The 20,072-nt window shown below is 35.9% G+C and overlaps 1 protein-coding gene across 11 annotated transcripts in view; it reads left to right on the top strand.

Annotated features, from left to right (window-relative positions):
- ST18 (ST18 C2H2C-type zinc finger transcription factor) overlaps nucleotides 1-20,072 on the top strand; it is a 349,790-nt gene that overhangs the window by 266,224 nt on the left and 63,494 nt on the right. For 8 of the 11 annotated variants that reach the window (XM_007487129.3, XM_056823905.1, XM_007487134.3 and 5 more), the window contains 6 exons: nucleotides 2,183-2,980; nucleotides 7,304-7,438; nucleotides 8,784-8,874; nucleotides 10,016-10,120; nucleotides 13,734-13,939; nucleotides 16,804-17,015. In XM_007487129.3, coding sequence (XP_007487191.1) covers nucleotides 2,183-2,980; nucleotides 7,304-7,438; nucleotides 8,784-8,874; nucleotides 10,016-10,120; nucleotides 13,734-13,939; nucleotides 16,804-17,015 — 1,547 coding nt within the window. The remainder of the gene's footprint in view (nucleotides 1-2,182; nucleotides 2,981-7,303; nucleotides 7,439-8,783; nucleotides 8,875-10,015; nucleotides 10,121-13,733; nucleotides 13,940-16,803; nucleotides 17,016-20,072) is intronic. The other 3 variants (XM_007487130.3, XM_056823906.1, XM_056823907.1) reach the window with 1 other exon arrangement.

The raw sequence follows: 20,072 nt of genomic DNA, 5'->3' as shown, positions 1-20,072 counted from the left end.
AACTCAACTTTTTTCATTCCAATTACAGTGAAGTGAAAATCAGTAGGGAGTTTCTGGAAAGTTAGGTTGAGGTTTGTAGACTCCCTGTTTAGAAACCAGAGCATATAATGCATGTAGGCACCTCTCACTGTATGAGTCCTATTTTCTGAAGAATAATTAATAAATATTTTCTTTTAACATATAACAAACAGTTGAACCAAACAATTATGTAAACTGGAAATGACCCAAAATGCTAACAGTTTGGCATCAGTAGAGTGAAATGCATTGTGGTGCACATGTGCATTTTTGTCGGCCTCCCTCCCCGGTAATCTGCACTTAATAGGAATATTTTAAACTATGTAGCTAAGCAACAGAGGTAATTGTTGCTTTCTAGAGCTTTTGTTAGGCACTCTAACATAGCCCAAATATGCATAATTAGGTATAATGTCTATAAATCATTATTGTACACATGTGGGTAGTTAAGTGGATTGAGAGAATAGTTCAATGAATTGAGCATATTCACTGAAAATGCTTTTTATTTGTTTTCTGTAGTTCATAATACTTTAAAATTATCATAACCCTTTACACTTTCTCTTAATAGCCAACGTGTTATTGAGAAAAACTTCATTTGCATTTTAGACTATGTTTAATTTATTATTTAAACCTGGAGTTCCTCTGATATGAATTTAGAAGAGGATAAGGCCATCTTATCAAATATTATGTGCTTGTTTATCTAGCCTCTTTTCTAGGAAGTAAAATGTTAAATTTTTCAGTTTATGTTGAATAGATCCCAACAAAAGACTGCACCCTATAATCAGCATTATTAAAGGGGCTAGTGTTGTGACTAAATTCTTCCCTTCATCCAAAAATGCTTTTAGTTACTATGGCAATATTTACTTGATCCTGGCAGTCCAGTGTTGATTTAGAGAGATAATTACCAGAAAGGAAGATGATGGAGATGTATTTTTGAGTGTCCTTGTCAGAGACAATGTTTATAAAAAATTAAATGAGACAAAAAAGGCATATTGTCTCCCAACATAGACGCCCTTTCTATATCCCTCAGTACCGGATGACTCTTTCTTTCTTCCCCACAAAGATGTTTATTAACATAGAATGTACTTCACTTGGTGTCTTTATCAGTCCTTTAAGGGGGCATAATATTTCATGTCTCCTACCCCCCAACCCCGCTTTGGGAAGCACACAAATAGTTCTTTATTTTTTTTTTGTTGTTGTTCAAATGAATGTCAGAATGAAAATTGCTAGGCTGTGTGGTACATTTTACAGCCCAATGCACCAGAAATCATGAGCTGCCCTACTGGTGGATAGGAGAATTAGAACAGGCTCCATGGAATTATTCTGATGCAGAAATATATTGTGAGGCTCTTTTGAACTCCTAACTTACCTGACATGGAATGCACCTAGAAGCCCAAGTTATTTCTTAGGCTCCTTACATCAATGTACATTTGACTCCATATTCCCCCACAACTATGACTATTAATATTATTACTAATAGGTGCAGAATTACTTTCTTTTCAGGGCATTTATCTTTAGGACATCTTTAGCATGGTTCCTTTTCCCATTTGTCATAACATAAATATATGGATTCTATATAGTACTTGTGTTTAAAAATTTCTTTGAAGAAATTCTCACATGCAATCTTCACAACAGCTCTTTGAAGTAGATGCTATCATTATCAGCATTCTTCAGATGAAGAAACTGAGACTCAAAAAACTTTAAGTGGTTTACCTAAGGTAATACACCCAGGAAATGTATGGGGTGAGGTGTGAACCAAGATCTATCCAAATTACCCAAAATATAGCATCACAATGTATGGTTGAGTTTTTTTTTTAATAGGAAGGATGCTAGGGGTCAAGAAATGCATAATTTCCTTGGGCTAGGGACCATATTCTTATGTTGACATATGATCTCAATAAATGGCTATTAAATTTAATTGAATGTTATAACTGAGAGAAGAGAAGTAGCTCCACTACTTTAAAGGAAATGAACTCATCTTTCTTGAGAATTGGAGGTGGGAGGAAGGAAGAGAATGGGTGATAAGGTAAAGGAGTTTTGAAGGATGTGATGGAGAAATCTCACCCAAGGGCTTCTGAGATAATCACAAATCTTTATTAGTATTCTGTGTCAAAGCAAGTTTTCTTAAAGTGTATTTTTATCTGTTATTATTGGCTTTTCTTCCTCATAGAAGAAAATCTTGTGAAACCTACTGAAGGAATACTTCATTCAAGTGGAAAAGAAAGCTTCAACCGAAATAAAGACAGTTATACCAACTACCAAGACCTAGTGGTCAAATCTTTAATGCACTTGGGAAAATTAGACCAAGATGCCTCCATACAAACACTAACTGAAAACCTAAATGATAGTGGCATTCAGTCACTAAAAACTGAAAGTGATGAAGTAGATGACTGCTTCATGATCCATTCAGCCGAATGCAAGGCCAAAATCAATGATTCTAACCTACGGTACTGCTCATCCGATGACAATGAAAGCCACTCTGAAATTGCAGAAAATGGTTGGGATAGTGGATCCAATTTCTCAGAAGAAACTCCTGAAAAATCCCATGTGACTCAAACTTATATTGTAAGTAATAATCAGGAGGAGTCGTTGGAAGCTCCAGAAATTAAAACTGAAGTGGAAAATTTTGTCCCCTGTGAAAAAGTGTGTGATTCTGAAATGGAGATACGAGAATCACAGACTTCTCCCATGGAATCCTTGGAGAGTAGAGCTCAAAATCCACTCCCAGAAGGTGATGAAGATGACACTGAGTGCCTATCTATAACAACAGAAGAGTCAGTTGACCTGGATAAAACAAAAGGGCACTTGAGTTTGCTAGAGCAGGCCATCGCTCTGCAGGCAGAGCAAGGCCATGTGTTTCATAGCACCTACAAAGAACTGGACAGGTTTCTATTGGAACACCTAGCTGGTGAAAGGAGGCACACCAAAGTTATTGACATGGGTGGAAGACAAGTCTTTAACAGCAAACGTAAGACACATTTTCACATTTCTTATCTGAGTAAGAATTGGTTTATTTTACTTTTGAAAAATGACTGCAGGTTTTCTTTTGGTGGATTTAGATTATTACTTCTAGATAATTTATTGATAATTTAACCCAATTTTAAAATAAGCCTGTACTCCCAAATGTATAAATTCCTTTTTCTTATTCTCTGACCATTCCTTGAGCCAAGCTACTTAAATATTATGAATGTTTATCAATATTTTATGGAAAAGGGAAAATTTAATTTCAGCTTTCCTAATTTCATGTAGTATTCTAATTACATTTGTTTTCAATATTATGTGTTGAGGTATATACTAAATCTACAAACAAGTAAGCTACCCTAAGTTACTTAAAATAATTTAATTCAGTACCATTAATATTCTGCCCACAGATAACACTTTCTTTTCTCCCTTAACATGAATCTAAGTAACATGTGATTCCAAAGTTGAGTGGCAATGGATTTTGTAACCATTTTTTTTATCAGCTACATTCATTTTAGAACCATGATTGGGGAGGGGGGAGTTCCTAATACTTACCTACCCAATGTCTTAATGCCTTGTTGAGGAGTAAGCTATTAATGTAACTGTAGATTTCCCAAGTTCATTCTCACTTCAGAACTCAAATTCTGTTGCTTCTTGGTCAATCTGGAGTGAGAGAAAGTGATTATTTGCTACAGTATTTTTCCCCTAAGGATATTTCTCACCCCTACAGAATTAATACCTGCTTTGGGTTTTAGAGAAACCACTACTTTGCTTCTGTAAGTAGTTCTACCACTCTCCCCTACCCTGAGCCCCATATTCTGATCTAATAAAGATCTCTTAATGGTTAGAGGATGTGCATATGAGAATGAACTGAAGAGTAAAGCTGTGGACCTAAAGAGGTTGCAAGAATGGAGAGCTATTATGGTTTAGAATCATTATTTCACTCTTTTGTATTTTCCAACCTGTGAACCTTAAGAAGTGAGTTTGGCAGAATTGCAGGTGAGTGATATAATGGTCTTAAATAACAAAACAGGTAATTCATTCCTTTACACTTCCTAGCAAGTCAGAAGGTTGGAGGGGAAGGGGTAGCGGAGGAGATAATTAGCCTAGGCTAACCTCACCATCTTTCTGAGTCGCACTGGAAGTGGGAAGGGGTGTCATGTGGACAAAAGGTTATGGATTGATGGTTGAAATCAGAAGTACTTTGTTTTGGTCTTACACAGAGACTCACATGCATAGTCATGTATGACTTAGGTAACTTAACAATGTTTTCCCTTTGATTAATATTCTCAATGTCCACAATTTCTAATAATATCCTAAGATTTTTCAATTCCAACTGTTAAAGTTGTCATATTTACTTATTTACACCCAACTTTTCAACTCTTATTTATTACCAAAATTGAAGAGCCAGTAAGATCTCTAGCTATGCTTACAATATATTATCCTGCATTACAATATTAGAACTTTAGACATATAGTGTGAAAGGAACTTGTCTACAACACATTCTGTTGGCATAAGGCATATGGCCATTTCTGGAGCTCAAAACAGAAACTTCTTTTTAGGAAATCCCAACTAGTCCATTATTTTACCTTTGGTCTAGGTTGATATTTGCTCTAAGGCTGAAGTCCAGCAAATTCAGTAAGAACTCATAACCCTAACCTAAGCCTCCCTGCTAGAAATCACCAAGGTTAAAAATCAGGTGTTCTCGTTATTGAACATCCCAGGAAACAGCATCAGAGGCTTTCTAGACACTCTTTCTTCTCTCTGAATTGTTTCTTTAACACTCATCTAGTTGTCAACTGGTGTTCCTCCCAAATATAGCAATTATTTGCCTTGCCCAAATTAAGTATTCCTTACTTATTAGGGGGGTTTAAAATATATACTTTATACCAAGTCTCAAAAAATAAAAATAGTCTCAGAATAAGATTATTCATATCATCACCTATCTTTTTCTGAGTGCCAAAATAAATACATAAATACACTGATCTGAACTGGGCCCAGAGAGCCCAAACACTGGTTTCTGATGAGAGGAACACATTGTGCCTTTTGTGCCTTACAATGTTTCATCCAAACCTCTGTTTCTAAAGGGTTTCATAATTAGTTATTAGTGGGCTACATGGAGTCTAGATCTAGACTTTTCTTTGACTTCCAGGAAACAAAGAATTTAGAGAGATGGAAGGATGTTTGGCAACAAAGAAATGGGTGCAGTTTAGAAATGAATATGTCCTCTGAATGATATCCAAGAAGCAACGAGCTGACTTGAGTTTAGCTTTTAAAGTTTGCGAAGCTCTTTACATATATTTTATTCACTCCCATACTTATAACTCCTCCCAAATCAACTTCAATCATCTGTGAATTTGTACCGTGCTCCACATATAATTGACGACATTTAAATTAGCTTACATTTTACCCACAGTTCAGTAATTAATGATAATAATAGCTCAACAATTATATATACCTGGCCTTACTATCTTTCAAAATTACAGAGAATTATAGTATTTTAGATTCTGTCATATTAATTGACTTTCTGCTACTGGTTCTCCTTTATCTTTGGATCATTCAACTTACAACTTAACTAAGTACCTTATCTAAAGATCCTCATGCAACATAACTTGCGATACTCTTGGTTCTTCTCTTTTACTGAAGCCGTGCCCCCATGTAATTGTATTACACACAACCTACTGGGCTCCATCTGCTTAAGACTATTTCCAATCCAGCAATGGGCATGGCATTATATCACGCAGCCACGTTTGCTCATCGCAATACAGTGCCCCTAGAGACGTCTGTCGCATCTTGCGACATTGCCTTTCTATCTGTGCCACACGTTTCAGAGGAGCATATGGGCCCTCCACATCTCTACTCGGCAGGACTCTCGCCCTTATTCTATCTCTGACAGCTTTTTGTGGCAGGATCATACATATTATTTATTTTCACTCTCAGCATCAAGTAGGCTCATTATTCTAGATACTGAATGTTCTGGGAATCCTGCAGCCTTCGTGGATTCTATGTCATGATCCTTTATTTTTTTTGGCTTATAAACCACATCCAAGGATGATTTTCCCATCAAAATACTCTTCATCCTAGGACACTGGCTTCCTTTAATTATTTATCCCACCATTAACAATTCTTGGGTTGGAAAATCCATTTAGATAAAACTGTCCTCTTTTCAAAAAGCCTTTTTTCTCTTTCTACCACAAGCATAACAATTTCCTCTTATCTTCCTCCATATTCACTAATAACCCAATCCTTATTTGACCTTAGCCTTCATTTCTTTTATATATTTGCCTTAATCTCTTGTTTAACCTTCTGTTTTGAGGTTGCCAGAAAAATTTAACCCCTCGGCTTATCCCCAACCATTCCCTGTCTAGGCTTGTGCTTCATTGCAGCCTGACAAAATGTGTTACAAGGTGTCTCTTTCCTCAGCTTGGCTACAGCTGTTATCTTCCCTCACTCCCTAATGTTTTTGGCAGCACTCTGTCAAGTGCTCTGAATGCATCCTCCATTCTCTGTGCTTCCATTTTGTGTGAGTCTACTGCGAGCAAGGTTCCTTTCCAAACCTCCTTCCCAAATCCCCAGTTTTCAGCTTCACTACTCAAAATAAAATGCATCCCTACTTCCCCTCGTCGCTACATAGTGACAGTAAATGGGAAAGCATCAGGGGTTTGGAGTCTTCATGCTTTGTACTAGTGAAGGTTGTTTGGAAGTATGAGAGTTCAGTGAAGACACAAAAAGAGGTCTGTGGCTGTTCCCTGTTTCAGTTCTTCTCATCAACTGTTCCACAGAGAGAAGACTTGGCAAGGGTAGCAGGAAGAGTTAGTTATTCCCACCACTTACCCAAATCAAATTATCATACACGGTCCAATTATTTACCAGAAGATAATGTCAGAGTGGTCTCAGCTATGGGGGTGTTTGAGAGCTCCTTTTTGGTTTGTTTAACCTCCAGTTCCTTTCTAAAGAAGACAGATTTTAGTTGGAATATGCTCTATCCTCTCCCTCATAGCTTTCTTTTTCTTATCTTCTGGCTTATGATTCATTTTCCAGGAAAAGGCTCTTACTACATACAGTAGTTGACATAACAACTTAAAACTATCTCTATATTTTAACACACCATTGCCCTCTGTCAACCTCTGCTTAGGAAATCAAGAAAACTGAAAATGTTTTTGTCTTTACATAGGTCTGAGTTGAGGGTCTTATTCAAGGCAATGTGAAAAGAATGTTTCTGACTATAAAAGTAGATAAATTGAGAATGTTTTATCTGCAAGGCCACTCTACTGAATGGGAAAGGAAGGAAGAATAATCAAATGAAATAATCATTTTCATTTCTCTGCAGATTCACCTAGACCTGAAAAGAGAGAGACCAAATGTCCCATTCCAGGATGTGATGGCACAGGGCATGTGACGGGACTCTATCCACATCACCGCAGTCTCTCAGGCTGCCCTCATAAAGTCAGAGTGCCCCTAGAAAGTAAGTACTTGCTTTCATTGCAAAGTGGCTTCCTCTTCAGGATAGCACCTGAATATAATCAGCTTCATTTTCATAGTAGGAAATTTGAAACAATCAATAGACAATTCCCTCTCAATCTGTAGCAAAAGAGTATTTATTTGGTTGTATGATCATCCAACCCTTGTGACCTGGCAAGAAAGCCATTTGCTAACCCCAGATGAAGTCTGCAATGCTGGTGTTTAACCTAAGCTGATGATAAAAGCAAATGTCAGGGAGCATCAGACACAGGAGGATGTTGCCCTGCTCAATAATCTTCCCCATACCATTAGTGTGTAAGAGCCATTGTAAAATCATACAATTTGAATTGCACCTATAGTTCAGACCTAGAAAGGTCAAGTGACTTGCTATGCTCATAGGGGTAGCAAGAAGCAGAGTAGAGATTTGAACCCAGGTATTCTGACCCCAAATCCCTCATTCCACTGCACTAACATGCCTCCCAAAGCTTTGTGTTCTCTCATGTCTTCTTATGGCATGATGGTATACAATTAGCTCAAAATTGAAGAATAAAGAGTCTGAATTTCATGACAGCTGCCAAATAGCCTTCTCAGTCTCTGTATAAGGAACAGAAAAAGCCCTTGTGGATTACCTACTTCATATTCATAATATAGCTAGTTATGGGTTGAATTCTCCCCCATTGGAACATCTTTATGGTAACACCTGTTGAGCTACATAGGCTGCTCTGGTTGGAATGCCTCAGAATCATTAATGTTCCTGAAAGCAAGATTTCACAAATCACCACACATCTAATCAGCTCAGTACTGTCCTGCTGGATTAGCAGTTCCTCAAAATGATTATCTGATTGTTCACTCAGCCACATTCTTCTGCCAGTAACCAAATAGCAGGAGGGAAAACTGTACAAAGAATAAAAATGATATCACTTATGATATGAAGAGGACTGCATCCAGAATTTCAATCTGGGAAGAAAGAGAAAGAACACTGTTTGAACAAGTAAAATTTCAAATGTGGAAAAACAAACTTCTGAGCATCAATAATGGAATCATATTGGGGGGGGTGGCTCAAAAGATTCTCTAAGGTTTTCTCTTAATAGCACCAAGCAGCAATGAAAATTGGTCCAGAAATATTAGGGTGTCAGGAAAATGTAAATGTTTCCTTTTCAAATAATCTGAAATCCTTAAATGTTCATATTTTTCTAAAATGTTTTATATTTTTCTGGAACTGGGAGAAGAATGAGGGTATATGTATATATGCATTTCAGTGTACTTTTAGAACTTACCTGCAGAATAAATTTATGAGTGCATCCAGTTTTTAGGATGAATTGCCAATTTTTTTAATGTTTTATACTTAGTTCTTGCCATGCATGAAAATGTGCTCAAGTGTCCCACCCCTGGATGCACAGGAAGAGGCCATGTCAACAGTAACCGCAACACACATAGAAGGTAATCCCAATTAGTTGTTCTTCCTTTCAAATTAGACAGACAAGGGGGAATTAGTGCTATTACACTGAATTCAAAGTTGTCACCTAACAACAAGATTTTACAGCATTGTGCTACCATCAACTTCAGTTCCTCCTGAAGTACAACAATATGTTGCTTATTATCTGTATAAGTCATGGAAGTCATGGTGTAAATCCCTTTCCTATAAATTGTCATATTGGCAACCATCTAAATCATCACAGAACAAAATGTGTTTGCTCTCTTTCTGAGATTGCTAGTGGAGATGTATATATACATCAGACGGCTGTATAAATACTGAATTTTATGTATGTACTGAAGCCACACTCTTACGTTATTTGCTTTGGAAAAATAATGGGTGGGTGAGCCTTGGACCTCATCCAAAAAGCGCTAGGAGTACTGCCAAAAGGATCTCCTTATAAGGTGGTTTTTGCCTATGAAGCAGATCCATGGCAGATGCCTATGACAGTATTAACTTGAAGCTCCAATTTGCATAGATAAATATATACATGTCTACCTCAATAGAATTATATATACATATATGAGGACTTTTCTGAAAATGCTAGTACTTCTCTCTCAATATAACTCATACCCTACAAGGCAGAGATGACCATGGTCCTGTATGTCACATTCATAACTCGTACAGTCACATCTGAGAGAACTTCACATTCTAAACACTCCTCTTTCGGAGTGAGCCATAAATCCATGTCCCTGAAACTCTATTAGAGATCCCAAATAAAACTTCAGGGTAGTAAATATATTCCCTCTAGTGGTCTAACCAAATTACAATTTGATTAATTTCATTATTTTTATGCCACAATCCAGACAGTATCAGTTGTGTTTAGTTAAGTTGTTCTACCCTTCCTCATCCCACCCCCATTAAATAATCTTTTGATGCTAAAAACACATTGTTAGCTGTCAACTACTGCTTACCTCTGAGATGGGTAAACATAGTTGGCAATGTAGTTTGAAAAATGCTTTGGGACCCTTTGGAATGAGAATGGTGCTATGTGAACTATTAATATAACTTAACCATTTATTGTCTGCCAAGTATTTGAGAGGCACATGTAAATGCAAGGAACCGTTATTATTTTAACTCAAACCCTGCCACTTCTTTTTAAAACAGTCTTTCTGGTTGTCCAATTGCTGCAGCTGAAAAATTGGCAATGTCCCAGGATAAAAATCAGCTTGACTCTCCCAAAACCGGGCAGTGTCCTGACCAGGTTCACAGGTATGAACCTCACATGATATTCCTGACACTCTATTTTGTGTAACTGATCTTTTACTTCAGGGTCTCTTTCATCCATCACATACCAGTCTTAAATGGTTTGCCCTCAACCATCAGTTATCAAATAAGCATCTCTGTATGGTGAGGCCATTAGAAAGACTGGGCAGGTCAAATCATATTATGGATTATATTATCTAGATCCTTCATAACTGTAGCTTAAACTTAATTCATATATAACTCCAACAAAATAAATTGACAACAATGCAATGGAATATATGGCATTAGCCTATATCTGTCACAGTTCTGCCAGTAACTTTAAATGATTCCATGTTTGAAATTAATTCTAGCCTTTGGAAATTCTCCACTTGGTACAGGGACTAAAGTATCTCAGCCACACCTCCTAAAAAATCATACAACCATGAACTTTTAATTTTATTTCAAATAATGCTCCATTCATATGGACAGACTATTTCATACCACTAATATGATAACCATTATAAAAACTGATCTTACTGAACCCATTATCTTCTAATTAAAAAACTGTCACATGGTCAGTTAGGTAGTTTAAGATCCTCAGTTTTATGGAAACACAAATACCGATGGCCAAACATAATGACAAAAGCGTTATACTAATGTTGACAAAAATGAGGTTCAGTCTGAAAGGAGATGAACCAGTTCCTATTGCTTTGTAAAACGATACATGGAGTAAAAACTCAAGAATAAGCACTCTTCAACTTATACCACAGTTTATCATAGTCAATCATAAGACTCTTAAGTGCCTAATATTTTAGGTACTATGTTAAATGCTGGGGCACCATGCTATACCTCATCCCCAATGATTTCCATAAATCTTGAAACATCCTGCTCTCATCAGAGCCAAAACAATGACCCAATGCTTCAATATTCCCACAACACACTTCTGTTCATTAGACCTACCCAATCTCAGTGTTCCTGACAAAATATCAAGATATCTAAAAAATCAAGCTAAAAAAATAAGAATATAGTTTTATCCAAGACAGATTTTCCTTTCACTATTTTGCCCTGAATATGTTTACGAAATAGGTCAAAATTATCATTATAATCATAGAATCACTTTCATTAAAAATATAGATCATCAATTAGTAAATGCTAGTGAAATATGAAACAGGGAAGTGGGCAAGTATCCTAAATAAAATCTGATCCAATCAAATAATTTATTCACTTGAATAGCTCAATGATCTCTTATCCCTTTTGTTAAAAAACCAGTATATGTGCAGCTACTTTGTAAATATATACATATATGTTTATATGTACATATTTATTTTTGTTTCTCTACATGAAAAGAAATAAGCTTGTTACGCAAAATTTCTGTGATTAATAGAATACCATTCAAAGTTCCTTGTAAGGCAATCAGACAGAAATGTTACTCAGAAGTTTTTAGATCTCAAGCAAATATATATTCTCTTCCCAAATTTGAGGAAGAGTTTATGTTTGACATTCTGATAGGTAATAATGCTTAAATAGAAAATAATATAGAAAAATTGCCATTTTCTCTTTTTCTATAGTCAAATTCCATAATGAGTATTGTTTTCTATGTGCCTTTACAATTCTCTCACCCAACAGAGTGAGTCAGACATCCTCCTCATTTGGATTGAGTGAATATGTTATCCCCATTTGACTCTTTCTTTTCTAGGGTACAAAAAGTGAGCTCAACCTCAGGAACTTTGCACAGAAGTATAAGGGATTGTCCTAGATCAGAGCTATTAAACATGGTCCACAACACTCCTGAGTGTTGATGAAATCAGATTAAAATGTAGCTCTTGTATATGGTTTTAGGGCTCCCATTTCTATTTGAGTTTGACACCATTGCTCTAGGCTACTGCCTTGTTGAGAACTTTAGCTTCCCAGAGAAATAGTTTTGTTCTCAGAACTCTTGGCCTAGGGATTCCTTCTCCCTAGAAACCTAACTTTGTAACCTAAATGGCTAAAGTTACTGAGACATTAACCTTGATCCCTAAACCCATTTCATTCTATTATTTCAATGATCTACTGCTCTCAGTCATTTACTTATCATTTCTCTTCTGCTGTGACTACTGACACTGGATCCCTTGACTTCGAAACATATCCATAGCATAATAGAAAGAGAGATGGACTTGGAATCAGAAAATAACTGTATTTGAACCTAGCCTCTGACATTTGCTGACTTAAGTGATCCTGAGCAAGTCACTTAGCTTCTACAAAACTCATTTTTCTCAGCTTTAAAACAGAATAGTACTTAGCACATAGGGTTGTTGTGAGGATCAAATGAGAAAACGTATGTAAAAGTTCAAAACAAATGTCAGCTATTTTTATACTATTCCCCCTTTTCCTTCTCTCTGCCTGTCCTAATATTGTCATGTTTAGTGTATCTTTGTGCACGAAGGTTATTCATAAGAGAAAAGAGCATATAAATATAGAAATAATGGAAAGCTAAGACAAGAAGTATAGAAAAATGAATAAACTACTCAATATAGACTGGATGATGCTCAAGATCAATCCTAAATTCTTAGCCAAAAAGAATCATACATTTAGAACTGGAAGGAACCTTAGAAAATATCTAGTATGGCCTATACATTTTACAGAAGGGGAAATAGATCCAGAGAAGATAGAGATTTTCCCAAGGTCACACAGGTACTAAGTGATAGTTAAAAGGTTTGTCTTCTGATTCTGAAGCCATCATTTTTTCCACTGACTACTACTGTTTCTCATAGCTTCATCTCCAATGGTGTTCATATTCCCTGAACATCTCACTCCCACTTGAACCAAAACAATAGTGCCTTTGTCTCCCCAGAAAACTCCTCTGAACCTACTAAACTAGGTACTTTGCACAGCTCATTGATCTATATACTAGAATCCCAAGCTTACTCAAAGTGATTCAGGAAGCCTACCAAGAACTGATTGACTTGTAGAATTTCAGCCATACTTTTCTTCTAAAACATTATGTAACTACCCCCTTTTCTGACCAAAGTTGGGTACAAAGTGAAAGATACCTCCTAACAGACATGACTCCAATTTTTCATCACTCAGAGAAAGGGTAATTCATCTATCACTTGATTTGGCCCCAAAATTCATGACATTTTTCTCTCCTACAAAAAATATAATTACACTTATATGCCAGACATCAAAGTGAATACTTCCTGTTGCCTTAATATCCCTTACTGATAGGACAAATACACCTCACTTGTACAGTAATAAACTGTAGTAACTTGTAGTTATTATAGTACCTCTCTCCAAGGGGCTCAAAATGATTAACAAATATTGTCAACCTGATCCTCACAATAATTCTCCTCTAGGAACACAGAGACATAATTATTTCTATCATAGAGATGGGAGTGAGTCAGTGTATGTGTCTTCATCATGGCCATTGTGGAAATAAGAAGTAGAACTCTGATATTTTAAGGATTGAATATTCTACTAACATGTGTTGCAGTCATAGCCCTTTGTTTCCTCTGGTGCACTCTATGGGTATTAAATAAATACCTGTGAGTTTACTGACTCTATGATATGTCTGCCCTCTTTCTTTTCAGGTGCTGATGTTTATATATTCATCTTTAGTTCTTTTCTTTGCCTTTTCCACTCTTCCTCTCTGTCTTTTCAGGACAAGCCTAGTGAAACAACTTGAGTTTTCTCAGTTCAGTTTCCGATCATCACAAACAGTCACATCTCCTAGAGCTACAATAACAAAAGAACAAGAGAAGTTTGGAAAAGTTCCATTTGATTATGCCAGCTTTGATGCTCAGGTTTTTGGAAAACGCACAATAGTACCAACAATACAAGGACAAAACCCCTCTCAGCTTCCTGAATGTAAGCTTCAGTTTCTAATACCAGTTGAAAGTATACACGTTTATATATCATATTATATTTATTAGATGAATGGGAGGGAGAGGGGGAAAATCATTCAGAATGTTTTAAGTGAAAAAGATTAAGTATAAACCAGGTAAAACTTGAATTGCTAAAAAGGAATGGAGAGAGATCATGGGAATAGGAGTCAAGAAATCTAGATTAATGAATTATAGTATGATAAAACTAGAAGGGATCTGAAAGATTATCAGATCATAGATTGTTAGATCTAGAAGTAGAAGAAATCCTTGAAAGTATTTCTTATTTTACATTTAAGGAAACTGAAGCCAAAAGAATTGAAGTGATTTGACTAAGGTCATGTAGCTTTTTATTACCAGAACCAGGACTCAAATCTAGTTATCCTAACTTCTAGGGTACTACACCTTTTTCTATCACTGCCTTGTTATGTGATCTAGGAAAATCCATTTAAGCTTTCTAAGCCTCAGTTTCTGCAGATATAAAATGGTGGGGACAATTTTAGATAATTCCTGTGATCCCCCTCCGGGACCAACATTGATAATTTTAATATTTGATTGTCTTGCATCCAGACGATGACTGCGTAAGTTTGGGGGATGTAAATATTTATATAAATATTGTACAAAGATTTAGCCAAGATTCTATTATTGTGAAGTGAATAAAAGAAATTTTAAACGATATTTATTATGCATCTGTCAGGAATTGGATTTGACAAATTATAGGAGTTAAGAGCTATTATGATTCAGTCATTTTTTATTTATATTGAAACCAAAGAAAAGAGACATGAATGTTGAATTGCTTATTTGAAATCCTACTTAAACCAGCAAAAACATTCAGATGATTAAAAGGTGAAAAGGAAGGGTTTAAAAAGAAACAGTTATAAAAAATCAAATTTTTGTTGGGGAAATGATATATAAATAGGTCCCTTCCAATTCTCAGATGATATGGTTCCATGTTTATAAAAAAATAACACTTAAAATAGAAACATTCTGAAATTCATTCCTGTTTCCTTTATTTTGGTGGCACATATACATATAGTCTATAATAACTTATAGTTCTTGCAGATAAAAGTTATATATAGTGGTTTTCTCTAGAACTTTCCCTCCAAATTATTTATATTCCTTAAAACATTCCAATACAAAATGATGAGACTAAAGGAGCATATCAACTTATTTGTGGTCCTGGTGAGCTAGGCACAAGTTAAGAAGCTGTAAAAGTACCTTTTAGTATCACCCACGAGAACTTCTTGATCTAAACTACAGAACAATGAAGTATACCTGTTATGAGAAGAATATCTGTTTCCTGTGAGATATAGAGCCAGCAAAGTATTTCATATTCTATAAGAATATATTGCATTTCCTTTGGGAGTTTTAGCTTTAAAAGCTTAAAACTTTACTGAGTCTTTGGGGAAACCCACTGTCAGAGAAATTTTCATTCTAACCAATATTTTAGTTATCCCAACTTGCAAAAATGTCACTGTTTTAACTACTCTACATAAACAATTATATATGAGTTGGGTCAGTAAATTTATATTTACAAGTTAGAAAATACCCAGATCACCTTTAAAGTAGAAACTACAATGTAAGTAGCCTCCAGGAGGTTTACTAAACTCATTTTTAAGGCAAATAAATTTTCCTATTTAATAATATAAATGGGGATATACTATAGAATAGCCTGCTATCAGATTCCAATAATAATTACAAATAGCTAGCACTTATATAGCACTTGAAGATTTGTAAAGAACTTTTTGTATGTCATCTTAGGTGAGATAACAATAAACTTTTACATAACACATTAAAGTTTAGTGTTTTACATACCTTTTCTCATTTTATGAAGTTAGAATAAACAGTATAACTATGTTTTTCAACATTGTACAAACACATTCCTGTTTTAATAGTATTCAATAGTCAGATTTTGTTTTGTACTATTCTTCCTCCTTTATGATTTAAATCTGTATTAATAATTAGTAATGTTTTCCATTTTATTTTAGTAAAAATAAAGCTGATAGGTTTTCTGCAAGATCTATTTATCATTTGTCTGTATATTGCGCTCATTACATATATTACAAATACCTCAGAATATGGAAAGTCCATTAAGTTCTCTTTTTTCTATTTACATATAAGAAATGTTATGTGTAATGAGCAGAAATATGAAACCAGAACTCAGCCTTGATAACTGAAATGCATTTCTATTCACCTTGAAAATCTTTCCCTCTGTCCTTAGCTCACCCTACTTTGTGTGAATTTTCAATATGCCAGCTCCTGAAAGACCCCACCAATGCTTTCATACCCACCTAGTGGAATTAAGGCTAGTTTTAACTCTGAATCCTTTTACTGGTTTAAGGGAAAAAATGCAAGCATTGAAATTCTCTCTTAATTTATTTTCATTTTAATCTTTAAAATTAGTGTGAATAGTTAGTTGATCCAGTAACAAAATCTTTTGCTTTAACCAGAACTGGCATGTTCTTTGAATCCTGGTATAGAAGTTATAAGCATTTATATCATTCCTTATGAATTCTGCTGGTGGGGTGAAGTTTTTTTTCAAAGCATTTCATGACGAAAGGTGCCAGTGCACCTGCCCCACTAATGGTATAGAGTTTTTGTAAAAAGAAGGGTAAATACTAAAATATTAAGATAAGAGGAGTTCTTTTCCAGCAATCAGTCAATTTGATCCCTGGATCTCTATTAAAGGAAATCTGAGTAACCTGTATTTAACATACAGATGGAAAAATGGACCATGTTTTAATTTATTCTTCACACATTTTAATGTACAAAATTACCACCTGAAAAACAAATCTATTTAATGACTAAAAACACATACATGCAATGGCTAATCAAATCTCTCTTCAACAGCAAAGCATTTTTCAAATCCAGTGAAACTTTCCAATCGACTGCCTAGTGCTAGCGCCCACACACAGAGCCCTTGCCGTGCCAGCTCTTATAGCTACGGTCAATGTAGTGAAGACACCCACATGGCAGCAGCTGCTGCTATCCTGAACCTTTCCACCCGCTGCAGGGAAGCAGCAGAGATCCTCTCCAACAAACCACAGAGTCTGTCTGCCAAGGTAGGGTAGTCCAAGAACCTGGAGGGTGTGCTAGCGACTGAACTGTGAGAATAAACTGCCTTTCATGTTCGCAACCACATTCAAAACATCCCCTTCCTCCCCCTCAAAGAAAGACTTTTCTCCTTGCATGATCTTTTCCAGAGATTCAGAGAAAAATGAATAACGTACCTGAATGGTTCAGTTGAAAAAGAAAGAATAAATGTGTGGGTCTGCTGTGATCCTTAGTACTGGGTCTGAAGGAAGAAAGGGGGGAAATAGAGGAATGAAGACATGGGAAGAGAAAGGAAGGAGTTAGCTAGATTTCAAAATTAGTTTTGGTGGGGAGGTGGAGGGGAAATGAAAGGGGAGCCAATGTTAAAAAAAAATCTTTCAGTTGTTTATTTTTTTCTCTCTGAAAAAAATTATGACTCTAAAAGATGGTCGAACTAAGAGAGTGAAGCATATAAAAATATTTGGCAGATATCACTCAAGTGATTTAATTTCTGTGTGTTACTTGAATATCATTTAATATTAAAATGGCTAGTTTGAACTTATGGTCAAGTGGAAGGATACAATTTTAAAACTAAAGAGAAACGAAAGCTGTGGTATTGGGTACAGAGATGTTTTCCTGGCTTATGAAACATTTTACATGTGCCTTAGAATTTATGTTCTGTAAATGAATGAGTAGTTTAACCGGAAGCAAACTATAGTTCTGGCCCCTGGAAACTTATTGTGCTTCCAGAGCTTGGTTGCCGCCAGAATTTTCACATTTCCTCTAATGAAATTGTTGGTTCAACAACAATGAGAGATCATTAGGCAGTCTAGAACGGATTCATATTCTAGGTAGCCTGGTAGGAATATCAAACGATCTTTACCTTTTCCAAGTGACAAGTTTGTCATCTGAATGATCAGTTGGTCACAATCAAACTCTGTGCTTAGCAGACCAGCCATTATTAATAATCTACTATGACCAGCCTTCCAGGTATAAACTTGTATCCTTCCAGCCAGCGGGACCTCTCCAAACAAGTCATTTTCTTCTACTGAAAGATGAGAAAAATCTCATGCTATTGATTGAAGGACCATTAGCTGCAATGTCTTTTGCCTTCCTTTGTATGTCCATAATTTAGCACATTGCCTGGCACATAGTAGGCACTTAACAAATGTTTAATGACTGACTAAGTGGCAGGGATGGATATATCATATTCTAGAGAAAAATTAAATAAATACTTGTCACTTGGATCCTACGGTATTTCTGAGAACGCTTGTTTTGTCAGAGGGTTTAAACTTTCCTGTGGAAACAGGCTGTGTCTTTAATCTATGGCCTTTAGGGATTGCAAATTATCCCCTACTCCCCAACCTCAATGCATAATTCATTCATTCAGGAAGTATTTATTAAGAGCCCATTCTATAGAAAATATCAAGAATGTAAAGATGAAAGGGAAAGATTGTGCCTTCGAAGAACTTACATAGTACTGATGGAAATAACATGAACGTATAAGTAAACATAAACTATATACAAAATAACTTCTGAGAGTAGGGGAAGGTATTAGCAACTGAAAGCGCAAGATAGATACAGTCCAAACTTCCTATAAGAGGTAATATCTAAGATAAATCTTGAAAGAAACTAGGAAAACCTCCATTAGGCTAAGGTAAGGAGGGAGTGCATTCCTATTATGGAAAAGTCACCTGTTCAAAGGCAAAATGATGGGAGATATTCTAGAATACCATATTCAGGAAACAGCATGTAATCTGTTTTGGCAGCAACTTCCAGAGCAAGAACAGAGTAACTTGCCTTCTGATATGGACCTTTCCAACATTGCTGGGTTGATTCTCAGACAACAAAATCTCCATTGATTTCTGCAACCATTCTCAAAGCCATTCCAGCTTAGTAAAACCTGCCAGAGCTTACCCTCTGCTCCTATAGCCTAGGAGAACTTAGGGGTCCCTTGATGCCTGGATGAGATATTGGAATATAATGTTAGTAGAGGGATGGCTTTAATAGTTATTTAATTTCTATGAGATTCTTGCAGTAGAAGATTCACATGGTAGAAAAGGAAATATTAGATAAGGCTCTGGCACCAAGATTATTCAAAATGGGTCTTTTTTTCTTTAAGTACAAGAGAACTCTACCTGGTCATCTGCTTCCTGATGCCTGTGCCAGTCTTTCAGGAGTCCATAGTGGCAGCTCAGTGCCACATAACATTTGACAGAAGAATCTGAATTAGTTTCTGGACAGATCAGAGCCAAGTTAGCCCCATGAAGACTCAATAGCCAAAAACTGCACAAAAACAAATTTTAAGCAAATAAGGCTTTTGAACAAAGGAAAGCACACTCTTTAAAAATAAAGCAAAAATATCAAATTGTCCTAATTCAAACTCATCCAGAAAATCTGAAACCATTTTGATTATGCTTAATTTTATATCATTTTATAACTATAGCATTTGTTAATGTTTTTATCCATGATTATGAATGTGTTTCTTCTTCAACTCTATCACTAAAAATGCAAGCGATTATAAAAATTCCTAGACTCCTACAGTATGAATGCTTTCAATACAGTAAAATACAAATGTCCTTCTTCTTGGGAGAGGTTTCATCTTTTTTCCTCTGAGCTCTAGATCCTCCTGTTCCATCAGGTACTAAATCCAAGGAGTGAATCAAGGAGGAAAAACTGCCTTTAAAAGTACAAGCTAATCTCCTTTCAAAGTGCATTTCTGATCAGAAAAGTGACTTTTTGATTGGCACCTTTTCAAAAACAAAACATTAGCTTTCTCCATATTTCTTATTTCATTTTTGGACATAGCATTAGAAATAGAAGGGAAATGTAGCATTCAAAGAGTATGAGGGACACCATTGTCATGTCTCATGAAACACATTGTCAACCAAGTTTTAATTGCATAAGCCTGACAATTGATGATGATGATGTAAGAGACAGAAAGTGAACAGCTTGATTTTTAGGATGAGTTTGCAATGCTGGCAGTTAGAAAACCCATCCTTTCCCCATGAAATGTCTCATTCGACACAGTGGTTGTTAAGAGAGGATAAATATGGCACCCTATCATGTCACTTTCACAGAGTGCT

Source organism: Monodelphis domestica, chromosome 3 (genome assembly GCF_027887165.1).
Source record: "Monodelphis domestica isolate mMonDom1 chromosome 3, mMonDom1.pri, whole genome shotgun sequence".
In the NCBI taxonomy this organism is placed as follows: Eukaryota; Metazoa; Chordata; class Mammalia; order Didelphimorphia; family Didelphidae; genus Monodelphis; species Monodelphis domestica.
Note: the sequence above shows the minus strand (reverse complement) of the source record. Positions and strands in the feature narration are given on the sequence as shown.